Source organism: Humulus lupulus, chromosome X, assembly GCF_963169125.1.
Source record: "Humulus lupulus chromosome X, drHumLupu1.1, whole genome shotgun sequence".
Classification (NCBI taxonomy): domain Eukaryota; kingdom Viridiplantae; phylum Streptophyta; class Magnoliopsida; order Rosales; family Cannabaceae; genus Humulus; species Humulus lupulus.
Genome location: NC_084802.1, coordinates 88051495 through 88063651, shown reverse-complemented (window position 1 = coordinate 88063651; position 12157 = coordinate 88051495). Strand labels below are relative to the sequence as shown.

At 37.5% G+C, this 12157-nt stretch overlaps 1 protein-coding gene across 1 annotated transcript; it reads left to right on the top strand.

The window, feature by feature from the left end:
* Positions 1-601: 601 nt before the first annotated feature.
* On the top strand, positions 602-1798 carry LOC133806030 (zinc finger BED domain-containing protein RICESLEEPER 2-like). Its single transcript, XM_062244166.1, has one exon. The coding sequence runs from the start codon at positions 602-604 to the stop codon at positions 1796-1798; it is 1197 nt and encodes a 398-aa protein (XP_062100150.1).
* Positions 1799-12157: the final 10359 nt, after the last annotated feature.

The window sequence follows — 12157 nt, the reverse complement described above, 5'->3', positions numbered from 1 at the left end:
AGTAATTGAAATTTGACACAAATATGTTGGTGTTGGAAAGCTTGACTTTTAAGAAACCAAACAAATTCTCAAACAAGTTACTTGTGTGTTATTTACGTTTCATTGCTGACTTTATGACTATCATATATCTATCTATATGTTATTTCCTTGACATTTATTATTTTTGGAAGTTTGAGTTGAGCCATAAATGTTCAATCGGTGCTGTAATTTTAGGCCTTGGTACTGTTCATCTTTGATTCATGAGACATGAAATTCTTCTGTTCTGTTCTGTTGTGTTTTGCTAGAACTTAAATAAATGCAAAACAATCTTAAATAAATAAAAAACTTAATGTTATGTTCTGCTATGTGTACTTTTGTTTTGTGTTTTGGTGGGGTCATTGATAATAATAGGTTTCATGATGATTCTTCTACTCAGGGACCCCTGCGGATTCTGTTTCATTAGGACTATCAGTGGCACTATTTTCTTGGTCAAAGTCTTTACTGGTTAGAATTTATGTGTTGTAATCTTTAAGTTATATTTATACATATGTATAATATTTTTGGAGCCAAGCAATTCCTAATTGCTATGTGGATATAATGTAGGTTAGATCAAACACTAAACATGTCTACCCAAGATGTTATCGAATCTAATTTTGTCGATGATGTTGATTATGTTCATTCAACACATACACAAGAGGCACAATCTTTAGGAAATACAAGAGATGAAAGTGAGAGTAGAAGTACTAAAAGAAAGAGAACATCTCCTGCATGGGATCATTTTACATTGCAAAAAATTGATGGTAAACTGAAGGCAGTTTGTAACCATTGTGGGAGGAAATTAGGGGGAGAGAGTAGTAATGGGACTAAACATTTGCTTGATCATGTGAAAAGATGCCCAGTAATAAAGGAACAACTTGCCATGAATCCTAATCCTAATGCTAGTCCTTCAGTCACAACTTACAATTTTGATCCTGAACTAGGGAGAAAAAAGTTAGCTCAAATGATCATTCTACATGAATACCCTTTATCGATGGTTGAGCATAGTGGTTTTATAAACTATTCAAATACTCTTTGCCCTATGTTTAAAATGTTTTCAAGGAATACAATTAGGTATGATATTTTTAAAATGTACAAGGTTGAGAAGGAAAAATGTAGCCAAATTTTGGAGAAGAATAGAAGTAGAATAGCTATAACCACTGATATGTGGACTGCCAATCATCAAAAGAGGGGATATATGATTGTGACAGCTCATTTCATAGATGACTCTTGGAAGTTGCATAGTAGGATGATAAGTTTTAAGTATGTACCATGCCCACATGATGCTGTAACACTTACTGATACATTGAGTTCATGTCTGTCTGAATGGAATATTGAAGACAAGATTAGTACAGTGATTGTGGATAATTGTACAACTAACGATGCAATGATTCCACTTTTGAAGGAAAAATTTAATTCAAATTGTTTCATTTTAAAAGGAAACCTACTTCACATGCGTTGTTGTGCGCATATTTTGAATCTTATTGTCAAGGATGGCTTGTCTGTTATTGGTGATAGCATTGACAAGATTCGAGACAGTGTTGCTTATTGGTCGGGCACACCCAAGACGTATGAGAAATTTGAGGACACTGCTCATTCTCTTGAAGTGACATGTACTAAAAAGTTATCACTTGATTGTCAAACAAGGTGGAATTCAACATACTTGATGCTCAACATAGCTTTATTGTACAATAGAGTATTTGAACGATTAAAACTACGTGATTCAAGGTATGTTAGATATGCGCCATCAGAAGATGATTGGATTAGAGCTCAAAAATTGTAACGCCCCAAATCCTGGGACTGTTACGGTGTGCCTTGTAAACAGTGCTAAACTCGCTAATCGAGTCATTTGGCCAAAATCGTGAACTAAGTGTGATTAGCGACTTAGGGATTAAACATTTTGGTTAAGATGTAACGTTTCACTAGAACGTTTAATATATTCATTGGGATCCCGAAAATACAAATTTCAGAGTTTATTACAGAAAATATTTACAACAGGCCGTTCTAAGCGGCAAAACAGGGTTCAACCCTAGTTCCACTTTAAACCTCGGCCGTGGCGGTCGAGCAGCTGCATATGTACACATCGTCACCTAAGCTCTTCAACTCAAGGATGGTCCAGCTTCCTCTTTCCTTTACCTGCACCACATAGCACCCGTGAGCCGAAGCCCAGCAAGAAAACATAACACTATACATATGCATTATCAAATGATTATCATTATAATCACATGGAGCATAAAGCTTCCAAACCAATGAGTGAACATCACATGATTCAAGAGGGAGAGTGGCTGCTAGGTAAGCCACCAGCCTCCAAGCATTTATTTCATTCATCGACCCTCGAGGTCGGTCTTGCATTAATGCTCTTTGAGCCATTCAATGCTGATGGTCGATTAGATCTAATCTCCGTTGGCTTGCGTGAACCACGCTAAGACCGTTCTGACTAATCAGTCAGCGCTATGTGACCAGTGTCCAGTATCACCGCCGAACCTGACTCATAAGTCACAGCTTCACAGCTGATACCAACACCTTTGCCAATTCTGACTGATGAGTCAGTGCAACGTGACCAGTGCCCCGTATCACCGCCGAACCTGACTCATAAGTCACAGCTTCACAGCTGATACCAACACCTTTGCCAATTCTGACTGAAGAGTCAGTGCATCGTGATCAGTGCCCAGTATCACTGTCGAACCTGACTCATAAGTCACAGCTTCACAGTTGATACTAGCCCCTTTGCCAAATCTGACTAATTAGTCAGTACCATGCACAAGTAAGCAATGCTATCAATATGTATCATATGCCAGTTATCCAAGAATAGGGCATTCAGCATGCTTACTAAACAGTTGCTAGCATAATCATGATCATGCACAAACTCAGAGACTCAAGCTCTGGCCAAGCTCATATTCATCACTCATGGCATGCCCTAATCATATGTTTCTCGTGCATCACATGCATCACACTTAATCATCCAGCATGCCTCATTAATCATCATATGCAAATGGGCAAGATTGCCAGGCATTCACTATGCTATCAATGTTTACATTTAAACATCCAACATGCATCAAGAATAACCATGCATGTCATACTCAATAGCCAACCAACATGCATCATAATAGCCATGCATGTCATGCTCAATAATCAACCAACATGCATCTATAATAGCCATGCATGTCACATATACACAGGGTGCAGTTTTCTTACCTTGGGTTCGAGCGAGAATTAATAAAAGAAACGACCTTTGAGAACGATCAACCTTTAAGCCCTTTAGCGGTCACCTAGTCATAACCAAACATAAAACCTTATCAAAATGAGTAATTAAATACTTCCAAACCCAACCCAAGCCTCCGGAACATCGAATCCCACTCAACTAAGTAGTAGGATCGATTCTAGGCCCTTAGAGTTAAGTTTCCATCACAAAAAAACATTTTTGGGAAATTTTTCCCTTAAGGGCCGCGGCCCTACATGGACCATGCTGCGGCCCGCCCCCCTGATAGAGCCTCCACCACCTTCTTCAAGTTAGGGCCGCGGCCCAACTTCGCACCAGCCATTTTTCTTCGTTTTTCCACTTCTAAAACCTTCCAAAAACCCATCTAAACATCTCCAAATCACCAAACCAAAGTTACCAAACTTCCCAATGGTCCAAAACCACCAAAACCTGAAGCTCAAACCAACCAAAAGCTCAACAATTCACAAAGTCCAATTCTAAGCTTAAAATCTTAAGAAATTCAAAACTTAACTCAAAAACAGAGCACACCATTAAATTTATAACTGGAACTCACCTCAAACATGGTTTTGAATCCCCTTTACTGGCTGTGACAAGTTCCCTAGCTTCCCCCTTTGATCTCCATGCTTAACTCCTCAAGATGGCTCTCAAAATTCAAAGAGAAGGATGATGGAAAGTTTGTACGGGAGAGAAAGGAAGAAAGGATGAGGTTGGCTCTGTTTTATTCTGTTTCCACAGCCTTCCAAAACTCCCTTAGGCTGATATAAATCCTTAAGGTCAAAAGACCATAATGCCCCTAAGCCAATAAACCCCTCTAAAAGCTTCCGAGGGTAAAACCGTCCTTTCCCGCCTATCTCGTTAATTATAATTAACGCTCTCCAATTCCCACTATTCTCAATATTACCAAATACCAATAAATCATATCCCATTACCCTTTAATTCCCGGTAATGCTCTAATCATTAAATTCGCCCCGAGACTCACCCCGAGCCCCGAACTTAAACCCATTATGACTAGACCGAACTCTTACATCTCATGATCGTCTCATGTCGAAAAGCTCGAACCAATCCACCTTATAATGTGGCTATATTAATTAATCACAATCATGCACCCAAAATACACAACTATGCCCACAATGGCCAAATTACCAAAATACCCTTATAATAATAAATACGCCCATATGCATGCATTTACCATCATATAATAATATAATTCACGTAAACATGCATATATTCATTAAATATCATAATAAATCAATTATGGCCCTCCCGGCCTCCTAATCAAGGTCCTAAACCTTATTAGGAAATTTGGGGCATTACAAAAATTGTGTGACAAGTTGGAAGTGTTTCATGAGATGACAGAGTTGTTTTCATGAGGTAACGACCCAAAATCGCTAATAAGGCTTAAGGGCCTTGATTAGTGTGCTAGGAGGGCATAATGGAATTTATGTGTGATTTTTATGAGTCGAATGTATGGTTATGATTTAAAGCATGTTATATGACTATTTGACTATTTGAGATGCATGACTATGTGTATTAGTATGCATGTAGGCCCTGATTGTGTTAGAAGGGCATAATTGTAATTTTGGCCATTTTGGGCATAACTGTATTGATATGTGCTGATTGTTGAGACCACATTGTGATGTGGATGTACCTGTGATTTGTGACTCGAGACGATCCCAGAGAGAGCAGACTAGCGGAAAAGTCAAGGCAGGGATTTATACCCAGCTCGGGGCAAGCCTGGGGTATAAATAGGAATCTGATGAGTATATTGGGGTCTATTTTGATATCGAGGAATATTATTTGGTGATTTATCAAGTATTGGGAAGCAACGGGAAAATATTAGAGACACTTGAGGAATTAGCGGGAATTGGGTAAAATGACTAAAATGGCCCTACTTGGACAAAAAGGTTTAGAATTAGTAGGGAGGGCATTTTGATCAATTGGCTTCTTAAAGATTAGTATATTGGGGCTTTATATACTTAGTGGGATTTATAGAGAGAGTGTGATGGCTGTGGAAGAAAAGAAAGAAAAAGGAAGAAAAGAGAGAAAAACAGAGGGTTTTCCTAAAAGAGGCGGTTTGAGGTTTCTAACACCATTTCTCTTCAAATTTCTTGGGGAAAAGCTCAGAGGAGAGCTAGGATAGGCTGAGCATCAAGGATCCTAAGCTAGGCTTGAAGATTTGGCAAGGGATTAGCAAGATCACATCAATGTTTGAGGTAAGTTTTTAGAGTTTTCAGTTTTGGGTTTTGACTGGTTTGGGCTATGTATCTAAGCTGGATTGATGGGAATCTTAGGGGAATTTCTGGGCAAGCTTTGAGAAGAGAAAGCTAAGGAGGTCTAGGAGTTGAATCAAAGTCGAAATTGCATCAACGGTATGAATTCTAAGCCTTTAACTTGATGTTTGACTGAATTTATGGGTTTAGGGTTCATCTATGGTGAATCTTGAAATTTGGGATGCATGAGCTTGGGTTTTGAGATTTGGGGATGCTTGGGATGAGTGGAGAGTGTTTATAAGCTTGATTTTGAGTTTGGTAAAGAATTGGGGAAGTTTGGGTTGAGATTGGCTCAAAGAAATCGTAGAAAAAGAAAACTGGTGTTGCCTGCTTGCAACTAGCGCTACAGCGCTAGTCTTTGGGCACTGTAGCGCTAGGCCCTGTTTCTGGGTGGTGCGGTTCTGCTTGTAGCGCTATAGCGCTCTCTTTTGAGCGCTGTAGCGCTACCCTGTTCCCAGAAAGGGGTTTTTGGGTTATTTTTAAGGGATTTTGACCTAGGGTTCAGGGTTTGATTCCACCATCTTGTTTTGTGGATCTAGGACTTCCCGGGGGGCTCGGGATTGGTCCCGAGGCTAGGTTTTCGGACTTGAGGTTCGGTGATGACTTTGACCTATGGCTGTGTTTAGGTGTGCGCTAGGGCTCGAGTGGGATCGTGCTCAAGGAGTCAAGTGTTGAAAGCTATCAAATTGACAGGTAAGAAAACTATAGCACCCGTAGGACAGGGCATGGGCCCATAGTGTGATTGCAGGGCACGACCCTATATTGCATTACATGTTAGGGTGCAGACTTAATTGAATTGATATCAGGGCACGGCCCTATATTGCATTACATGTTAGGGTGCAGACTTAATTGAATTGATATCAGGGCACGGCCCTATATTGCATTACATGTTAGGGTGCACACTTAATTGAATTGATATATGTTTGAATGTTATTTGATTTATGCTATTTGTGATTATAGTAAGAATGAATGGCAAAGGAGCCGGGAACGGCAACGGAGCCGGGAACGGCAACGGAGCCGGGAACGACAAGGGAGCTGAGAACGTCGAAAGGCCGAGAATGGCAGTGGGGCCGGAAGTAACACTTAGCGTGTGAAGTGCTTGTAGACAGGGTGGGACCCCAATGGATACAGGGGATATCCTTACGGTGAGGACCGAGACCCTAGGCTTAGGTAATGCCTCTGGGACGGCATGGCCGTGTTTGTTTAGTTTGATGGAATACTCATTTATCTGTGGATAATCTGATATGTTAACCATATAATCCGCATATGTTATATATTGTATGAGTTTTCTTGCTGGGCTTCGGCTCACGGGTGCTCTGTGTTGCAGGTAAGGGCAAAGATTGAGTCAACCAGCCATGAGTACGGAGAGCGTGAAGCGACGCGTACATGTTTGGCCTGCCCGACTGCTTTGGTTGGGGGTTTATTTGAGAAATGGTTGTATTAATCTGTGATTTTAATAATTAATCGACTGTAAACTTATTTTAAGTTGTGACTAGTTTTCAAACCTTATTTTGGGATCCCAGATGTTAAATACTAGAAGTTTTCAATGAAACAACGCATTTTTAAAGATTACAGCCTTAACTTTTGCTTAGTCACACTTTTGTTTTAAAAACCTCAGTTAGCGAGTTTATTGCACATTTTTCATTTTAAAACCCACCTAGTAACGGCTTTAAGGAAGTAGGGCGTTACATGCATAATATGTAAAATTAACATTTTATATGTGGTTTAGAATATCCTTAATTGTAAATAGACTTTAGGTGTAAGATTTATAAAAAAAAATAAAAAATTATTCCATAACTACTATATGAAAGAATTGTAATATTGAAAAATATGATTTATTTAATTCATCCTTATTCTTGTAATTATTTTTGTAAATTATAAAATAAAAATAAAATAAAATATTTGAAGGTGTAGTTGATGTAAAAAATAATAATTGTAATAAAAAAAAAATTTAAGTTTAAAGAGAATTCTAAAATTAAAATTTAATGTTTCTTAAAAAAAAGGGGGGCAAATCCACCCCGATTAAGACGAGGCGGGGCGACCCGCCCCGCTCCAAGAAACTAATCGGGGCGGGGCAGACCCGCCCTATTTACATGCCTACTACCCGGTTTGGTAGGATTCGACATCCCGGAGGCTAGGACTTGGTCTGGAAGTATTTATTTACCCTTTTTGATGGGATTCTATATAATGGTTGTGACTAGGTTATCGCTAGGGGCTTGGAAACATGATCGTGCTTATGGCTCGTTTATTAGTAACCTTTGCTTGGACCAATGGTAAGAAAACTGCACCCAATATGTGATACATGTGATGCATAAGACACATGTGATTAGGGCATGGCATGAATGTTGAATATGAGATTGATTAGAGCTTGAGTCTCTGTAATTGTGCATGATTATTATTATGCTTGTGATTATTGATTAAGCATGCTGAATGCCTTATATTTGGATATTTGACATATGATATACACCTGGGTTAATTGCTTACTTGTGACTGGAACTGACTCCATAGTCAGAAACGACAATGGTGACAGTATTGATCATGAAGCTGTGACTTATTAGTCAAGTTTAGCAGTGATATGAGCACTGGTTGTATGGTATTGGCTTAAGAGTCAAGAACGGCATTAATGTGTTTAACACATGCCGAAATTATTAGATCTAATCATCATAATCCTTATCAACATACGCATGAAATGCTTGACCGACCCTAAGTTCGATGAAATCAAAAGCGCTTGTCTAGTCTAAAGGCTAGTTACTTAGAGCCAGAGCCAAAAGGCTCAGGTGACTGTAATGTCACATGGCTAGGGTGTGGAACCCAAGTTTGTGACTCCATAGTCACTTATCTGGTTAGGGTGTGGAACCCAAGTTTGTGACTCCAGAGTCGCTTATCTAGTTAGGGTGTGGAACCCAAGTTCGTGACTCCTTAGTCACTTATCTGATTGGGCTACAAGCCCCAACATGATTACCAAAATCATTATTGATATTCACTTAGGATTGACTGGATAGTCATCCATATAGAAAGGCAAGGCCCACATTCCTTTGTTTGGACTTGTCTGCATGCATGAATACGACTATTATTGCTAGGCATGCCTATTATGATTCAGTGACACGTTATTACCTGTTCATGAGCATATTGAGTTTTCTTGTTGAGCTTCAGCTCACAGGTGCTATGTGGTGCATGTAAAGGTAAAAGAAAGGTGGACCATCCTTGAGTTAAAGAGCTTAGGTAATGATGTGTACATATGCGGCTGCTCGACCACCATGGCCGAGGGTTTAATGAGGAACTAGGGTTAAATCCTATTTTTCCGCTTTGGTCGGCTGGTTGTAAATATTTTATTGTAATTAACCTTTAAAATGTATTTTGGGATCCCAATGTATACAGTAAACGTTTTAGTGAAACGTTGTATCTTTAACCAGAATTTTTAACCCTAAACTGTTAATAACATTTAATTACACGATTATGGCCAAATGGCTCGGTTAACGAGTTTTGCACTGTTTAAAATTCACAACGTAACGGTCCCTGGGTAGTAAGGCATTATAGAGCCAGGCTTGAACTTCACCTAAATATACAAGAAGTGCCAATTGCACTTGTCTAAATTGTATTGATTGTTAAACCGAATTATGTGTTTGAATAAGCAGAATATTACTGCTAAGCCTATTGTTATTACTATGTTGTTTGTTGAATATATTGATTTAAGTTTTCTTGCTGAGCCTTGGCTCATGGGTTCTATGTGGTGCAGGCAAGGGAAAGGGAAAGCTGGACCAACCATGAGTTGGAGAGCTTTAGGGGTGGCTTGTACATTTGCAGCTGCTCGACCGCTACGACCGAGGGATCAATAAGGACTACAACCAAAAACTTAATTTTTCCGCCTAGGTCAACCTATGTTGTAATTAATTTTGATGTTGTAAATGCATTGTAATTCTATTTTCGGGATCCCATGTACAGACTTACACTTTTTAATGAAAACAACTATTTCTACGATCAAAATCTTTACACCCTAATCCGATAATTGTCCTTAGCTACACGTTTATATCCAAATGACTTGATTAGCAAGTCCATCACTATTTGAATATATAGTGTAATGGTCTTGGCTATCCAGGGCGTTACAAGAAGTTTATGAAAAAGATTGGTAACAAGAAAAACATATCTAAATCCTCCAAAGGTAATAATTTTTCCAAGCATTTTGAATCCACCAATAAAAAAAGTATTCAATGCAGAGTGTGTGAAGATTTTTGACATATTCAATCTGAATGTGCCAATACCTTAAAGAAAAATAAGAAGGTCATGGCAGCCACTTGGAGTGACCAGGGTTCCGAAAGTAGTGATGAGGAAGAAAATTCTAATCTTCACTTAACTTCTATTTTTTCTTGCTTACCACTTTCTGTGCAGGTGAATGAGAATGTTGTCTGTTTAAATAATACTATTTCAACAGATGAGGGTTCCAATGGTGATTCGAATGAATCTGATTTGGATGAGGATTCCTTGAAAGAATCATACAAAAGCATGCTTGATCAACGGTTGAAAGTGTGTACAAATAATCATTTGATGGCAAACAATATCAAAGTTCTCAAAAAGTTAAATGAAGAACTTGAATCTTTTGTTAAAAAATATGAAATTGATATTGTTGCTAAAGATTATGAAATCAAATATTTTTCTAATATCGTTGATCATATGGTGGAAGGTGTCAAAAAGTTTAATCTTAGATCTATGGTTTTCGATCATGTTCTACTTGTAGGTCAAAAAGCTTGTGATTTTTCTGGGTTAGGATCAAATGGATCTAAACCTAAAGGAAAAACAATTTTTATTTATGGAAATATTCCTGTTGTTTTGACTACTGACCTTTTTCTGGAACAACTCAGACTTATGTGGCCTCAACTTCTCAATCTATCACAACAGTTGAGAAACAGACCAAAAAGTTTCAGAATAAAAAAAAAACTGGTTATTTTATTCAAATTTGTCATTTCTGTGGAGTGAAAGGTCATATTCGACCTAAATGTTTTACCTTAATTAATTTTCTCCAAAATAATTATTTTAATCATCGTGGTAATTTGAGACAAATGCCTTTGAAGAAAATGATGTTGAGATTGATTAAATACAATGGTTAAGATGTTTACATGTTGATGTGAAAAACTCTTAACTATTTTCACTTAAGGAGAAGTGAAAACATGAGATTGTATAGAAGGCATCTAAAAGTGAATTTTATGGGTCTAAAGTGATACAATGGGGTATCCAAATATTCTCAAAAAATTTGGGAGTATTTGGAGGTGTTTTGAGATAAGTCTTGGAGTGCCAAATTAGATGCATAAGTGATGTGTCACCTCCTAGGAGGCGACACATCACCTAGGGCTTCAAAACCCTAGCTGAGACAAACTAGGTGACGCATCGTCTGGGCTGTTACGGGTGTCACATAAAATTCTCCAAATGATGTGTTTTGAATGCTCTAATCATATTGGTTGGACTAATGATGATGCCTACACTATAAATATTGGTTATTAGAGTTGTAAAGCCTCGATCACACTCTTCAACTCTCTCTCTCTCTCTAACCTCTCTCTCTCTAGCTCTCAAGGACCAAAGGCCTCTCCAAGAAACTCATCAAGCTTTGCTTGAATTGCATGAGTTTTAAGGCTTGTTAAATCCTAAATCTCATTCTACTTAGTTGAAGCTTCAAGCAATAAGGGTAGGCTTGGAATAGAGATTTTGGAAAACAATATTCTTATTGTGTATAAGCCATAGAAGTTCCCCAAGTTTGAAGATTCAAGTTGCTCTAAATCAAAGGTTGTATCTATCTAGCCCGAACTTTGTTCTGTGTTACTCTATTGTGTTTTTCATTTTTATTATTTATGATTAAATGTTTCTAAGTTCATCTTATCATCATTTAGTTTATTATATTCAAGATTGACATTCATATTATGAACATGTTTGTTTGATTATCAAGAATTGTATTCACACTTTGAATAAGGTTTTTGCATAGCATTTAGGGTTTCAAATATTGAACTATTCCCATTATTAATAGTTGATTTGCAAAGAGTAAAGCCATATATTATCAAAAATCAAAATATCTATTTCTAATTACTTTTATTTTTGTATTTTTCATAATCAACAATGAGGGAAATTTGTTCATTTTCTACAACCTTCAATTCCTTGTTTCAAGATTTGGTTTGTGTTGAACACATAACCATGAAAGAACAAAGAAAGTTCTATATGGATATGCTCTACATGAATGTGGATATGTATTCAAAGTCTTCATCAACAAAGGATGAGATAACTTAATGGGATGACATGCTGAAGGAGATTGATATCATCAAATTCATTATTTCTAAATGTGTAGATTTCAAGAATTTGAATGAAATGTGTTTGCTGCCATATCATTGTGAGTTTGAGTTTATTGCTAACATTAAGAGTACAATGGTGAATGTTAATGAATAATTCGAGCATGATTGTTATACTTGTTTTTTTTGTAAAGTTATTGATCATCATGTGAGATATGGTAATTATAAAATTAACCATAATAAGATTAGGGTTAAAGCAATTGATGTTGAGATCATTGCACTTTTAAATGAATTTAATTTGGTCACTCTAATTGATGATGAGATCTTTGTGACTTTGATTAAATTTAATTCATTTAATGAGAAATGCATTGTAACCCTAATTGAGA

Bases quoted from the DNA above. Each gene is read 5' to 3' on its own strand.
- LOC133806030 (XM_062244166.1), top strand. From the start codon at position 602: ATGTCTACCCAAGATGTTATCGAATCTAATTTTGTCGATGATGTTGAT.